The sequence below is a fragment of the Notolepis coatsorum genome (assembly GCF_963971535.1).
Source record: "Notolepis coatsorum genome assembly, chromosome: 1".
NCBI lineage: Eukaryota > Metazoa > Chordata > Actinopteri > Aulopiformes > Paralepididae > Notolepis > Notolepis coatsorum.
Window position 1 is genome coordinate 221,830,969 of NC_140165.1, and position 17,500 is coordinate 221,848,468.

At 43.1% G+C, this 17,500-nt stretch overlaps 1 protein-coding gene across 1 annotated transcript in view; it reads right to left on the bottom strand.

Annotated features, from left to right (window-relative positions):
* serpini1 (serpin peptidase inhibitor, clade I (neuroserpin), member 1) overlaps window positions 1-17,500 on the bottom strand; it is a gene marked incomplete at both ends in the record, with an annotated part of 38,584 nt that overhangs the window by 20,877 nt on the left and 207 nt on the right. Inside the window, 7 exons of the mRNA XM_084308971.1 lie at window positions 2,317-2,406; window positions 3,228-3,314; window positions 7,626-7,735; window positions 10,668-10,872; window positions 13,893-14,087; window positions 16,292-16,519; window positions 17,443-17,500. The exon at window positions 17,443-17,500 is cut by the window's right edge and continues 207 nt beyond it. Of these exons, the coding sequence (XP_084165097.1) occupies window positions 2,317-2,406; window positions 3,228-3,314; window positions 7,626-7,735; window positions 10,668-10,872; window positions 13,893-14,087; window positions 16,292-16,519; window positions 17,443-17,500 (973 nt within the window). The remainder of the gene's footprint in view (window positions 1-2,316; window positions 2,407-3,227; window positions 3,315-7,625; window positions 7,736-10,667; window positions 10,873-13,892; window positions 14,088-16,291; window positions 16,520-17,442) is intronic.

Below are 17,500 nucleotides of genomic sequence, written 5' to 3' on the forward strand. Positions count from 1 at the left end.
CACACACACACACACACACACACACACACACACACACACACACACACACACACACACACACACACACACACACACACACACACACACACACACACACACACACACACACACACACACACACACACACACACACACACACACACACACACACACACACACACACACACACATTTTAAATATAAAATATGACCTCTACACAGAAACACCTTGCCCCGTTAACTCAATCAGCACCAGACCCGAGTATAGTCGGGTTTTCATCGTTATTTCTTTTATTCGATATTTCTATTCATTACAGGCACACATACTCTGGATTAACATGGGGAATCATCCTGAGAATGCCAAAGTGCAATACCGGCCGCATCCTCCGAGGTGGCAGTATCGAGCACCCTTTGAAACCTTATATCTTGGCCTGTGCAATGTTCAAATGTCTCCGAGCGCAGTTTTCTTTGTCAGGCGAGTCGAGCGGGTATCCCGATCGCATTGAGAAGCGTCAAATGCCACGATGCATCTGTTGTGGTGGATTATGTTGGCGACACGATGGACACCAATACTTGGACTTGCGATCAGATAATTGGAATATTCTTCAATCCTGCTTTGATCCAACCATGATTTCACCTCGATCGCAATGTGTGTGTGTAACGTTACTCCACAGCATATGCCGTTGGTGACGATCAAAGCATCAAAAAACGACCCCCCCCCTTTCATGCATTCATGATGAAACATAATACCTATTATATACATTTGATGAAATAGTAGCGTGTCCAGGCGAGAAACAGCAACGCTTTTAGTGAAATTCATGCTTTGCTGCATATCGTAGTTTTCTGGGATTAGACAGGATCACTCTAAAACTATACTTATATTCACCACGGTATAACACGCGAACGTATTGATTAATTTTTTTTTCTTTTTCACATATTGAACGATAGATAGTTGATGTCAAATGGGCCATAGTATTGTATCCATAGCTATAATATAGAATATATATATAGCCCTGCAAACACCGCCACTTATTCCTATCTTTTAGAGCGTTGGGGTGGTAGGAACGAACGATGCTCAAGTCAGTGGCGTCCAATGAGTTAAGGATACACGCACACATGCATGCATGCACACACACACACACACACACACGCATGCATGCACGCACGCACACACACACACACACACACACACACACACACACACACACACACACACACACACACACACACACACACACACACACACACACACACACACACACACACACACACACACACACACACACACACACACACACACACACACACACACACACACACACACACACACACACACACACATACACACACACACACACACACACACACCAGGCCACGTGAGCGGATCGGCGCGGCCGAGAAATCCGCTCTTCGCTCTTTAAAGCTTGGTCCGCTCCGCTAATAGCTCATGTTGACCCCGCCCCCAAGTCGCTCTCCGCTCGCTCCCCGCTCACCTTGAATCGAGCGCTCCCCGCTCCCCGCGCCAGATCGCCCGGCAGTTTTTTTTTTTTGGAGCATGGTGTAAATTAGCTCAAACTACAACAGTCTACACCCCCTGGGCCCCTTAACAATTGTTTGTATTGAGCCGCATTGTAATTGTAGCCATTCTGCAATGTTAAATAACGTTGTTTATCCATTCACTAGCTCTATTAAGCGATGATAGGCTAGCCGAGCCACAATGCTATGGTCGCTGCCATTAACGTTAGCATGTAAGCTAACGTCAACAACAATGGCGTCGATACTTTTTCTAACAGGAGTGAGTGTGGGCGTCATAGATATCTATGGTGGGCGTCTCTACAGTGACGAAGCCTGAACAGGATATCACAGGTTCACCCTTCTCATTGGTTGAAAATGGCCTTCATGTTTGTACATCGCCATCTGTTGCTTTGGCATTGTACTGCATGTATATATTACATCAACAGTGTTAAACCACTGTGAGCGGCCTGGAGTGGATTGGAGCGGAGGAGAACTCTCGCTCCGGACGTCGCGCCGACTCATTTTAAAACCCACTCCTCGCTCACGTCAAAACCGCCCGCTCCGCTCCCCGCGCCGCTCACGCTCCGATCCGCTCACATGGCCTGACACACACACACACACACACACACACACACACACACACACACACACACACACACACACACACACACACACACACACACACACACACACACACACACACACACACACACACACACACACACACACACACACACACACACACACACACACACACACACACACACACACACACACACACACACACACACACACACACACACACACACACACACACACACACCTGTCCTCCGGTTTCTGATGACAAAGAAGAATGGGTGATCAGCCATGACCTGTGGATACAGCACCAGAGTCCTTGTCAGAGCTATCATTCCTGAGAGAGAGAGGGAGATAAGGGGAGTGAGGGAGATAAGGGGAGAGAGAGAGAGATAAGGGGAGAGAGAGAGAGAGAGAGAGAGAGAGAGATGGAGATAAGGCGAGTGAGGGAGATAAGGGGAGAGAGATAGATAAGGGGAGAGAGAGAGAGAGAGAGAGAGAGAGAGAGAGAGAGAGAGAGAGAGAGAGAGAGAGAGAGAGAGTTTGAACACAGACTGTGAATTGCATTCCACAGCCACTACTGCTCACCAACAGAGGAGGGCAGCATTTAGTTTCAGTGACATCAGAAAGACCAGAGATGTACAGTATGAGAGGCTGAATGACGGGTAAAGATATTTCTTTTTAGGAGAGCAAATTTTTACCAGATGTTCAGTGCTCCAATAATATTGGATTAAATGAAAATAAAACTCATTGTGGGTAATTTTGAACTATTATATTATAATAGTTTATATTATATATTATTACTTAAAAATGACCCACAATGAGTTTTATTTTCATTTTATTTTCATATTATAATAGTTAGAAATGACCCACAATGAGTTTTATTTTCATTTAATAGAATAGTATAACACATTTTTGAAAGGTGGATATATGCTATAATTTGACTAAATATGAAAGTGGAAGGGCTGCAAGAGCTAGAGTAGGTAGGAATTTAAACAACAGACATAATGCAAATACTATGACAAATAATAACTAACTAATTGACGATGATGATGATGATAGTAAAATAATAATAATAATAATAATAATAATAATAATGATACTGATGATGATGATAATAATTATGATGCTCATAATAATTGTGATGATGATGATTACCTGATCCAGCGGCCCCCTCAGCTCCTTCCTCAGTCACCTCCAAGTAGGCCTTCTGCACTGCCTTCCCAATGAATAGGTCCTTACCATCTGGAACACACGCGCACACGCATGTAAGGAATAATCAACGTGTAGGTGTGCGTTAAACGGTTTTAAGGCGTGACGTGGAGCGGAGGTTTATTATCTTCTCCCATGGTCATTTGCCAACAATATTAAATAAAAGCATTCGCAAATCTTTGGTTTTGCACTTGCCATTGGTGTGTTTTCCTTCCCGGTCGTTAGTTTATCAAGTTGATAAGTCAATGTGCTTCGCCGGAGTTGATAATGAGTAGCTTTGACAGCTGTGCCCTTTAATGTTGCTATGGTTACAGGTTGGGTAGCAGATTAATTTAGAACGGTGATTAAACTTGAGCCGAGCTACGTGTGCATTAAGTAAGGGATAATGTATAGCTACGAGGTCATTGTCGCAAAATAATTGACCGACACAGAGTTTAGAACACAGAGGCGCAGCAGAGGTGTTTTAAACGTCAGTGAAGGTCAATTATTTTGCGACAATGACCGAGTATAGGCTATACATTATCCCGCTTATTACATGGCTAACTTACTAACAATATACCTAATTCATCGACAAGACTAGATCAAATGCAGACGCAGTTGTTCTGTGGCTCTGTCAGCCCAAATAAAGTGATTATTATTATCGGCAGCCGGCAGGTCTGTGGTCTGATTGCATGACTGAGTGCAGCTGTGCATATGCTGAGCATCACTGATACAGTGTGTGTAGTGGGCTTGATTGCGAACAGCTGCGCACAGCGGTCATTATTGTTCCACAGAGGTCCGTTATCGAGTAATATCGGACCTCTGACGAGCGCTATTGACCAATCACAAGCAAGCATTTCGGCGAATGTGAAAACGCCATGTAATAAAGCTTTTTAACGCACACCTGCCGGCCAATCAGGAAAGAGTATTCACTCAGACCATGGTATAATGGTGCGTTCACGTCAGGTGGGAAGAAGCGGACGAACCAGATGACATCTCGTTGCTACAACTAGGAAGCATTCACGCGTTGAACTCGAGGAAACGCCCACATCCAAGATGGCGATCGCCTACTGTTAGCCTACTGCTAACCTATTGCTACAAGTCGTTAGCAAGTTACTTTAAAATCAACTGTAGACGAACAGCAGCAAGTATAGCTCGTTTTTAACATGAAGAGTACAGCAGTATGATTGTATTATTCTGATTATGTGATCAAAGTGATCATTTAACTTGTATTGCCGACATCGCCGTCAAGCTTGCTGCCATGATGGTTGATACTTCCGCATTTCGGGACGCGAAGTGGGAGATATCGGGGTATATAAAAAACTCCCATATGACCTAGTAGGAATTACCACTAGGAGGCTGACGTGAATGGCTTTTCCCAGTCGGAAGCTGGTTCTTCCGCTTCTTCCCACCTGACGTGAACGCACCATAACAATACAATATATTGTCTTTTATGCAGAGCTGTCTATCTAATTTAGGACATTTTAACCTAGACTACAGGTTTAAGTGTGATAGCTGTTACCTGAGGGGTAAGAATGGTGTGACATGCTGTAGAAAAGAGATCCAGAGTACATTAATATAACCAGAACTGGCTGTATGTGCTGTTCTCCACTGTAGCCTAGAGACTATATTTTAGCCAGCATATTTGCCTTATTATATTTAACTGTAGCCTACACAGTATATTTTTGCCAGAATATTTGCCTTATTATATTTAACTGTAGCATACAGACTTTACGGTGTACACCTACACCGTAAAGCCAAGTACGGTATAAACATGTTTAGTAGTGCAAACAAATTAGAACAAAGATCCCCCCCCGTTCTCTTTCTCTCTCCCACTCTCTCTGCTTGCCCTGACCCCCCACTGTCTCTCTCTCTCTCCCTCTCTTTCTTTGTCTGGATCTATTTTTACCATATGATGACAGGTTTGACCTGCCCGCTCGGAGCCAGTTACCGTGGTTACCTGAGCATGCACTGGAGGGTACTTGACTGCAGCCAAGGAGCAGAAAAACTATATGAACTTGTGCTGAATAGCTTGTTGAATTGATCTGAGTTTCTATAGACTCTGTATGTCTGTCTCTCTTCCTCTTTCGTTTCCGTGTTGTGTGTGTGTGTGTGTGTGTGTGCACACAGCCTCTGCCTGTGCATGTGTGACTGTGTGTGTATTATGAGTGAGTGAGTGAGTGAGTGAGTGAGTGAGTGAGTGAGTGAGTGAGTGAGTGAGTGAGTGAGAGTGAGTGAGTGAGTGAGTGAGTGAGTGAGTGAGTGAGTGAGTGAGTGAGTGAGTGTGTGTGTGTGCGTGTGTGTGTGTGTGTGTGCAGGCACGTGCATACATAGACCTCAAAGTGTGATTGAGCACCTGCCATCTTAGAGAGAAAGTGGTATTTTTCTCTCTCTCTTTATTCTTAATTTTTTTTATTATAAATAAATAGCTTTCTGCTTGCTCACAGCCTGCTCTGCCGAACAGATATATTGATTGAATCAAAATATCAAGTCAGGAGATCGGTGCTCTGAGTCCCGGGTGATGCCCCCTACGATCCCTCCCTGCTGGTTTTTGTACGCATACGCATGAAACACAGGCACCCGACAGCCAGCGTGAGTCAGTCAGTGTGACGAGTTACTTTGAGGCCGATTGGCCAAAAAACTATGAATATATTGTTCATGGTTGTTTTATATTGATATTGAAGTGCTTTAGAAATTGCTTGGCACTATTTGCAAGTATACTGTATGATCTATCTATGGTTTAACTATTTAGCAGCTCAAAATGTGCCAACTAGCTATCGTTGGCGTTGATACCTTTGATGATATATATATATATATATATATATATATATATATATATATATATATATATATATATATATATATATATATATATATATATATATATATATATATATATATATATCTATCTATCTATCTATCTATCTATCTATCTATCTATCTATCTATCTATCTATCTATCTATCTATCTATCTATCTATCTATCTATCTATCTATCTATCTATCTATCTATCTATCTATCTATCTATCTATCTATCTATCTATATATATATATCAGTCCTTTTGAAATAAATAAATCTCTAATATTATTAATATATTATACTAATATATGAATTCTCTAATATCATAATTGATCAGTAAGATCACACATGTTGACTGGGGTTTTCTGGTAGGCTACAGGCTAATAGACCTAAACAACAACAACTGCATAATTTTGATTGTAGGCTTCTAACTTACATAATAACCATTCACTGTACTGGATTGTTGGTATGCTCATAGATATTCATCAATGAAGGCGTAGCAGTTACATGAAAAATTAACTGTGTATCAAAGTCCTTGTCACCATCAGCTAATTTTCTATTACAGTATTATATGAACTGTATACAGGTACACAGAGCAATGAAATGCTTACTCGCAGGTAGCATAAGATGTGGAACAACAACAGTAGGCTAATAAAACAATAAACAACAACAACAACAACAACAACAATAACAACAACAATTTAATAATAATACATTATACATTATACTATTAAATTAATTAATAATGTAGTATATTGACTTAGTAATAATCTAAGTCAATTCAGCATTCTGGTGCAGGGGGATAGAAGCTGAAGGTTATCGGAGTTGTGAACCATCACAAGGTAATTAAACAGGATTCATTTTAATCGTGTCTGCAGCGCAATGACAAGAAAAGGAAGGAGAAGGAGCGCCAGGAAGCAGTCAAGAGTAACTAGTAACTAGTATCAAAGAGTAACTAGTAACTAGTAACAAAGGAAGTAAAGGAAGGGGAAAAATCTGTATTGTTTCAGTGATGAAGCAATTTTACGGAAGCAATTCTGCCTTCTATGGAGAGTCTGTCAGCAGCCTGCATCCACCGTGACACGTGACACGTGTTGGTGTTCAGGCTTGTTAGTGCACCTGCTGTTGGGGTGACCTATTCATCTTGATACATTTAAAAGATTATTTCGACTTCTCTATTGCTTGGCCATATTTGACCATCATTTAGACATTGAGGACTCAACACAGCAAGACAAGTTGCAAAGAAGAGTAAGGGAGAGAGAGAGAGAGAGAGAGAGAGAGAGAGAGAGAGAGAGAGAGAGAGAGAGAGAGAGAGAGAGAGAGAGAGAGAGAGAGAGAGAGAGAGAGAGAGAGATGCTGATTAAGAGGTACCAGACAGCACTGCATGCGCTCTGAATGCACTCACCCTTTCCTTTTGGTTGAGCACCTGCCTGTGCACGTCCCTGTATGTGTGTGTGTGTGTGTGTGTGTGTTTGTTTTAGTTTGTGTGTACTGTATATGAGATAACCATGCGTGTGTGAGTGTGTGTCTATACAGTATAGGAGACAGCTTGTGAGGTCCGTACCTGGCATCTCACCTGTCATGGCGGAGAGATCGGCGTCTTTGGTGAAGATGTTCCTGATGCCCAGCTCCTGTAGAGTGTCCCTCAGGTCAATCTTCTGCTCCACCTTAAACCTGAATGGGACACACGTATGGTTAGTAGTAGTAACACTTTACATTAAAGCTCCTGTAGAGTGTTCCTCAGCTCATCGGGAGCAATTAGCAATTAAACCGTGAACCTTCCGATTACCAGATGGCCACTCTACCTCCTGACCCACTGTCACCCCTAGTAGTAGTAACATGTTACATTACAGCTCCCCTGGTCATTAGACCAATACCACCTTTTCTGGTGTGGGTCGGCTGGAGTCACCAGCGTGCGCTCCCCTGCCGTCGACACACCTGCTGTTGATGAGGGACCTGCGCTACAAGAACCAGCCAGACCTTCACCACGTTGCCAGAATGTAAATTAGAACTAGGTACAAGTCGGTTGTTTTTGTCTTCCCTCCCAGGATTCCACGGCCGCTCCCTTGTGTTACACCACCCTGACTCTGGCTCCCCTCACTCCCGCGGACGGACCACGCCGGTTGCCTATTCTTTAATCCCAGCCGAAGAGTGCTGCCGAGTGCTTCCGCGTTTTCCCTGATTGGCCGCGGCAGCGGCAGAGCGGAGCGGCAGAGCGGAGCGGCAGAGCTTGCGGCATTATGTAGCCGTAATCCCAGCTGTTTTTCCATCGACGCTTAGCTCAACTGGTACGCGGCCGTGCTGTGGAGCCTGCGGTGCGGTTGGTCACAAGTTCGAATCACTTCAATTTTTTTTTTTTTACGTTTATCATCTCTCGCTATAAACGTGCATTCTTTCGCTGGTTAAATTTAGGCATTCTTTCGGAGTTGGTTAAGGTTAGGGTTAAGTTAAGGTTAGGGTTAAGGTTAGGCATTATTTCGGAGTTGGTTAAGGTTAGGGTTAAGTTAAGGTTAGGGTTAAGGTTAGGCATTCTTTCGGAGTTGGTTAAGGTTAGGGTTAAGGTTAGGCATTATTTCGGAGTTGGTTAAGGTTAGGGTTAAGGTTAGGCATTATTTCGGAGTTGGTTAAGGTTAGGGTTAAGGTTAGGCATTATTTCGGAGTTGGTTAAGGTTAGGGTTTGTCGCAGAGAATGCCTGTCTGTCTTTCTTGACGTGGAGGATGCAGCCTATTACCGCACTGCCGCTCTCTCGCGCTGCCGTGGTCACATGGGCGTCATGGCCAATCAGAGAAATGCGACGCACTCTTCGGCTGGGATTAATATAGACGCCCCCCGGTTATCACCTCTCGCATCTATTAGATGCACGCACATCGCTACAACACCCCTACTTGGGTCCCCGTATCGTTCAGTGTAACATTTTCACTGCCCTATCCATTCTGAATCCTGAATTTACAGTAATGTACTGGACAATACCAAGAACCAATCCCATCGGTTACCTTTTAATGTACAATAGGGACTTATGACCACATTAGTCTGTGGTCATAAGAGAACAATGTAATAATCCATTCTTAATCCTCCATTAGAGAGATCTAACATACTTGTCTATGTCTGAAATGCAGAAATTCACGTTGCTTTACTTTAATATGTGACATTTATGACATGGCTTTTGGTATCAGATATTTGTATTGGGTAAATCCTTCAATATACAGTAGACAGAGCATCCCTGTAGTTTGACTGTAATTGTTATGTAATGCAGTTTCTCTGCCTGTACGACCCCACTCACCTACTGTAAGGAGGACCTTCTCATTTAAATAATTGTTTTGCCTTTTCTCCTATCCCCCAATTTAGTTGTTATGCCAATTCCTTCCTGGTCATTGTGCTGCCCTGTCGGTCTGGGGAGGGTGTAAACTATCACATGCCTCCTCTAATACATGCGGCAAGCGGCACGGTGGTGTAGTGGTTAAACACTGTCGCCTAACAGCAAGAAGGTTCGATTCCCGCTTGGGGACTAGGTTTCCATGATGCCAGGTACCCAGGTGAGGTATCTCCCAGGCCTTTCTGTGTGGAGTTTGTATGTTCTCCCCGTGCTCGCAAGGGTTTCCCCCCCGATAAGATAAACCCAATGGAAAAACATGCACAACAACAGATCGCTAACGCTGTGGAGTCCTTGACGAAGACGGGCAGGAGCACTTGGATTGGTCGCCGGGGCGTGGCTCACGTCGCCGCCCTATCTGCTCCCGGCTGCCCATGGGGGGAAGGACGACGGGATGGGTCAAGTGCAGAGACTCAATCGCATTAGGCGACACAAGAAAATTGCATGTGTGTGTTCCTGTGTGTGTGCCGCCCATCGCATGTGTGTGTCGTTTGCATGCCAAATAAAGACGTCCTAGGTCCTGCATTATCATTATTATTATTATGTGGAGTCACCTGCTACTTTCACGCCATCTCCTCCCTCCCTGCTGAACAGGCTCCCTGACCGTCCAATAGGAATCGCTATTGCACTGACCGGGACGACCAAGACAGAGGTATCGCTACTGGGAATTGAACCCGGGTCTCTGCGGTGGTGGCCGGCATTGCGTTTTAACATCATCAACCTCACCAGTAGAAGGGCTTTGATGTGTGTGTGTGTGTGTGTGTGCGTGTGTGTGTGTGTGTGTGTGTGTGTGTGTGTGTGTGTGTGTGTGTGTGTGTGTGTGTGTGTGTGTGTGTGTGTGTGTGTGTGTGTGTGTGTGTGTGTGTGTGTGTGTGTGTGTGTGTGTGTGTGTGTGTGTGTGTGTGTGTGTGTGTATGTGTGTGTGTGTGTGTGTTAAAGTGCCACCCAAGTACAACGAGTCGTTAAAGAAGTGGGTATTACACTGTCAAAACTGGGATTGGGGTTCATTAATATTTATTAAATAATTATTAGTAACCTATACATAATAAAAAAGACTGCGTGCCGTTTGAAATCGAATTGAGCTGAATTCAATGAATTTGAACCATTTATGAATTGCATTTTACACAGTTTTGGTTGAATAAAATTAGCCGATGACCAGATGACGCTCAGTTTTCACAGTGTTAGTGTGTTCCTTTATTCCTGTGTGAACGTGTGCTTCCATCCACGTCTCTCACCTGGGCAGGTAGACCTCCACCTTCTGCCGCTTCACGTTGTTAGCCCACTCCTCCAGGAGGGAGGCCTTGATGATGGGCTCCAGGGCCGCCAGGGGGACCTCCTGCCGGGGCAACACGATCATCATGGACACGTCCTCTCCTTCATAAGGCATCTCCAGCACCTGGTAGATGCCACCTGCCTCCTGAGAGCCATCACTGAACTCACCTAGAAGGCGGGGTGGGGGGTGGGGGGGGCATTAAAGGTCTGATCCATGATCCACATATAAACAAGTGGGTAGCCCCGTCACAAATAGGTTTAAAAATATCAATGCGATATTTAATGGAAATGTATTCTCTAGTTGATTGAATAGGATATGAATGTTTCTTATATGAAGAAATAGACATACAGTATTTATAGTAAGACCTAGTTTATATCCAACAGCCTCCCTGAGAGGTGACACACAAAGGAACATGTCATTTCATAGTAGTAACATGTGTACACACAGACACAGACACACACACACGCGCGCGCACGCACACACGCACGCACGCACGCACGCACGCACACACACACACACACACACACACACACACACACACACACACACACACACACGCACACACACACACACACACACACGCGCGTATGCACACGCACACACCCTTCACCCTATGTATCTGTGTGTATGTGCGCATTGCGTACGTGGGTGTATCTAAGCATGTGTGTGTGACCTGACTACGAAAATACAGACTGCACCAAAATACCTTCAAAGCACTCAGCAACAAAGCTAACACAGCCGAGTAGTGAGTAGTGTTTTGGGTTGGAGATTAGGGATTCACACAGATTCCCAGGCTATTTGTGGTGGAGCGCGGCAAACTGAGATCCACCACAAATAAACTAGAAACACCGGATGTGCCACTCATGTCCAAAGGGGGAAAATGTGTTAACCTGTATTTAACCAGGTAGGTCAATTAAGAACAAATTCTTATTTACAATGACGGCCTGCCGAGAGGACAAAATGGCCTCTTGAAGGGTAACAGGGAAAGGGGACACATTTTTTTTTATAATAATACAATTAAATAGAAAGGAGACATACATCACAGAGGTAAGGGAAATAATTAAAACACACATCAAACAAACAACCAAATAAAATTACAAGGTATACATGAAGCAGAACAGACATTACATTACAGTTAAAAGGCTGGGTGACAGTTGCAGGTGTGTGTAAACAACTTTACGATAGAGTCCTTAAAAGTAGTGAGGGGGATCAATTTGTCCATTTTCTTTTGAAATAGGTAAAAAAGGTACATACCTTGAACAATCCAATAAAAACTGACCAACAAACAAAGGGAGGAAACAACTGAAGCTAAATTTGACAGTGATGGTGATGTTGTCACCAGTAGGCCTGTATAGGCTGTTAGCTTGTAGTGTGTAGTGTAGTAATGTTGTCACCAGTAGGTAGGGTCACCAGATGCAAAAAGTCCAAAAGCAGGACAACAGTAAGATTTTGGTGGGACAAAGTGGGACAGATAGATAATTAAAAATAAATTATTAGAATAACTCGTCTTCACCAAATAGATAAAGGTTAAATCAAAATAAATACAAATTAAATACAGAATTATATCTCTCCACATTCATCTTCGCACTGGCAGCCGGCTTGTTACCACCTAACATCTGTTTTAAATATTCAAACTTTATCACTTGACAGGAATGTCTTGTGTTCGATTATAATTTTTTTGCTTCGAAAAGAGGGATATCCTCTCAATATGTGGGACGCGGTCTCAAATGGTGGGACAGTACAACCAAAAGGGGGACACCTGGTCACCCTACCAGTAGGCCTGTATAGGCTGTTAGCTTGTAGTGTGTAGTGTAGTAATGTTGTCACACCAGTAGGCCTGTATAGGCTGTTAGCTTGTAGTGTGTATTGTAGTTATGTTGCATGTGGATTTGATGGTGGTTTTTGTTCTGGATCTATTGTGATGTTTCTTCTTGACTTGTAAAACCCATGGGGGCAATTCCATGTGATTTCGGGCGATACATTATATTTTATTGTATTTAGTGTGTAGTGTGTAGCTATTGTATGTGTATTATGTTGTTACCAGTAGGCCTGTATAGGCTGTTATCTTGTAGTGTGTAGTGTGTGTTGTTTATGTTGTCACCTCACCAGTAGGTCTGTATAGGCTGTTAGCTTGTAGTGTGTAATGTGTGTTGTTTATGTTGTCACCAGTAGGCCTGTATATGCTGTTAGCTTGTAGTGTGTAGTGTGTGTTGTTTATGTTGTCACCAGTAGGCCTGTATAGGCTGTTATCTTGTAATGTGTAGTGCATGTTGTTTATGTTGTCACCTCACCAGTAGGCCTGTATAGGCTGTTAGCTTGTAGTGTGTAATCATGTGTGTTGTTTATGTTGTCACCAGTAGGCCTGTATAGGCTGTTAGCTTGTAGTGTGTAGTGTGTGTTGTTTATGTTGAAACGTTGTATACAAGCTGTACAAGCTGTTGGAGGTAATGCGTTGCAAGGTAGCACATTACTGTGATCACACTGCATTCTTCTGTAATGAGGTAATCTAAAGCATTAGCCTACTGTTCCAATTGAGGTAATCACATTACAGTTACCGATCTGATGAATAGGTTGTCACTAGAGCTACATACATTATCATTCCCTCTTCGTTTGTTGTGGATTCATAATAAATATTGATTCCTTGTGAGCCTTTTCGAGAAATCCCCCCTAGATTACAGCTTGTTCAGGCGTGGGTACTGGAGGAGAGAGAGGAGGAGATACGTTATAATTACCCCTTCTATTGTGATGGATTCAAATACATGTTTCCAATTATTCCCTCCTTGATAGGCATAGCCTAATTAACCTGATGAAAAATAGTTCATTCTCCTCGTCTGTCTCTTGTTTGCTGTCATAACACTGAAGCAGTGGTGGGGTAAGTACAGTATTTTTACTCAAGTACTGTACTTTAGTACAATTTCGAGTTACTTGTACTTTACGTGAGTATTTTCATTTTAGGGAACTTTATACTTTTATACTTTTGGAAATATTGTACTTTTTACTCCACTACATTTATCTTTGTCAAATCTTTGTCTTTGTCAAACAAATTCTTATCTGTCAAATTGCGTCATTATTATTATAATAAAATTTTTAGGGAAGGACCCCATATCCCCCACTCTAATTGTGCCCCCAGACATACACACAGACACGCACGCACGCACGCACGCACACACACACCTATACCACTCACCATAGTAAAAGTCCCCTTGCTGGTACATCATGAGCGTCTGGACCTCGGAGCCGTCGTCCCTGCTGAAGGAGAAGGTTCTGGTATTTTCCGGTCTGAACTGGTTCCTCCAGGAGCCTCTGAAGTAGATGGCGTTCACCAGGGTGAGCCGCGTCACGCTGCTGAAGTCCTCCGCCGACAGCAGCTCACGGATCTTACCTGGCAGTCAGAGAGATTTCTTAGGATGGACATGTTTTTCATTCTCTTGTATTATATTATAATAATATTTTTGATCATATTTTTATATACAGAGTTAATTATATAATTTACACTGTTTATTTTCGCTCATATTTTTATATTCAGATCTAATTATATTGCCTATATGTATGTATTTCTACTATTACCCTGCCCATACCTGTATCCACTCCCCCATGCTGCTATGATGCCTACATTTCCCCAAGGGGATCAATAAAGGAATATCTTATCTTAACGTATCTCTAGTTGATTGACTGAGCTCTTGATAGACCTTTGCTGTATGTTGTGTCTGTAAAGCAGGGGTCAGCAACCTTTACTATCAAAAGAGCCATTTTCCCCCTATAATTTAAGCCAAATAAAATTCCTCTCGAGCCGCAAAACCAATTTACCCTTAAAATGAAGATAACACAGTGTATAACATTTTATATATAGTTATCCCCAAGCATACCCCACATTTAGCATAAAACGGCTGACGATTGCATACCCAAAGTAATTTGCGATTTATTATACTTTATACTTATAGCACACAGTTTGTTCCATTAATGGAATTATAAAGCAACAAAAATATATATATTTTTATTGCTGTTTTTACCTGTTATAACAAAGGAAAACCTCAAACTCTTATGAAGAGGAGAAAAAGACTGGCATGTGTAGACCTACTTTTAAATAAAACACAGAAGAGGAGACAAAACACTGGTGTCTGTAGACCTACTTTGAAATAAAACCCTGAACTATTCAGGTATATTTGAGTCCTTCCCTTATTTGTGGAACATTTATAAAATAAAAAGTAGTCCACTTTGAAAAAAGACTACCATGTGTAGACCTACTTTGAAATAAAACCCTGAACTATGCAGCTACATTTGAGTCCTTCCCTTATTTGTGGAAAATCTATAAAATAAAAAGTAAATTGTTTGTTGTTCGCAGATTTCTCACCACATATCAGGCATAGGCTACAGGTAAGCCTGCATCGTTAGTCGTGAAAGCAAATTAATCTGTCCACGCTGAATTAAACCCTCTATTTTCCTCAGACTTTCCTTTTTTTGGATTTATCCATGGTTAGCTTACTGGGGGGTCGGAAACTTAAGATTAGCCACTTGCAGACGGCAGGGAGAGGCACGGGGTGTGACGTACTGTATATTTTAGTTGATGAAATATGTTTTCATTTCAGTGTCACAGTATGATCTCGATCTCCAAAATAAGAGATAAAAAAAGAAAGTAAACATTTTCTTTTCTTTTCTTTCTTTCTTTTTTTGGCCAGGGAGCCGCAGCTGAGTGGCTAAAGAGCCGCATGCGGCTCCGGATTGCCGACCCCTGCTGTAAAGGGTTTGTTTATGGTGGTCCAGCAATTGCATATCCTATTTCTCGCCTAGAATGTTGTCAGAACATTAGGTGATTGGATTCTCTCTTTCCTTTTATATATACACTAGGTCAGTGCTTCCTTTTATATATGTCAGTGCTGCTTCCCTGGAGACAGACAGTGGTTGGGTGTGTAGAGAAGAAAGCAGTGCGGCCAAATAATGCCCCCTCTTCACATATAAACACAACACAGCTTAACGTATGCTGGTTATAACTAAGATATTCACTGATCAATGCTTATTAATATGATTTCTTAACATGACTTTCAAAACATTTCCTGGTTGATAATAAGATGAGAGTGCTAAAATGGCTAAGAGTGAACTTTAAATACTTAACCTACAGTATTGTTCTGACAACTGTTCTGACTGATGTTTGTTTTATTCTATTAAATGTATGCTGCGAGGATGAGGAACCAAACCAAGAATTTCACTCTTGTGTACTATGACCATATGACGTTTCTATTCTATTCCCTCCCTTCCTCTCCTCTATCTCCCCCTCCCTCAACCTCCCATCTCTCTCTTTACCCCCTCCTCTTTGTCTCTCTCCTCTCTCTTTCTATCTCTCTCCCTTCCTCTCCCTCCCTCCTTCTCCTCTCTCCCTCCTTCTCCTCTCTCTCTCTCTCTCTCTCTCTCTCTCTCTCTCTCTCTCTCTCTCTCTCTCTCTCTCTCTCTCTCTCTCTCTCTCTCTCTCTCTCTCTCTCTCTCTCTCTCTCTCTCTCTCTCTCTCTCTCTCTCTCTCTCTCTCTCTCTCTCTCTCTCTCTCTCTCTCTCTCTCTCTCTCTCTCTCTCTCTCTCTCTCTCTCTGTAACTCACTCTCTGTGTGGTTTTCCACCCAGGTGTTAATCTGCTCTGCGACGGCTGCTGATTCGTTGAAGTCCACCGTCTCCACCTCAGCCTGGAAATACTTCTTCATCAGACGCAGGAATTCAGGGTTAAAGGTCACGCCCTCCTGCAGGAAGAGGCTGTTGGCCAACCGGATCACATAGTGGTCATCATCTGACAGAGCCCGGGTCATGTTCTGGAGCAGGGAGAACTCCTCGTCTGTGACACACACACACACACACACACACACACACACACACACGCACACGCACACGCACACGCACACGCACACGCACACGCACACGCACACGCACACGCACACGCACACGCACACGCACACGCACACACACAACACACAACACACAACACACAACACACAACACACACACACACACACACACACACACACACACACACACACACACACACACACACACACACACACACACACACACACACACACACACACACACACACACACACACACACACACACACACACACACACCACACACACACAGAGAGACAGAGAGACAGAGGGGAGGGAGCAGAGATAGAGAGATAGAGAGGGGGGAGAGGAGAAGGAGGTAGGGAGTGAGAAATAGAGACAGAGAGAGGGATGGAGGGGGAGAGAGAGAGGGAAAGAGAGAGATGAGGGGAGAGAGGATGAGAGAAGAGGGAGGGAGAGAAAGAGGGTGAGAGATAAGAGGGAGGGAGAGAAGGAGAGAGAGATGGAGAGAAAAAGATAAAGTGAGGGAGAGAGAGAAGAGTGTGTGATTGTTTTGGAGATAACAATTTAGTGCACTTTAGTCAGAAGTTATTTCCCAGAGGGGCTGTTGCCTCGTTGCCTGGTCAAATCGTTGTGTCTTGGACAGTACATTTTTTGTTAGCGTTTAGACAAAAAGCCTGCAAGACAAAATCCCATTCATTGTCTATCAATCATTGTAATCACGGTAAAGAGAGTTAAGGATGCTGTACGTTTTGTTAAAATAATAATTTGCATTTAGTTCAGTCTATACCAATTCTTTCCAAATTCAATTTGCAAGGAAATATACCCTTTCCCCCCCCCCATACAGAACAAGACAAACAAGAAGTAAATCTAAGCTCCCAGATATGGAAATCAGTCTAGCCCCATCTCCTAACCTGTGGGCAGGTGGCTGAACCCCACAGCCTGACGTATCTCAGCCAGAGAGTCCCCCCT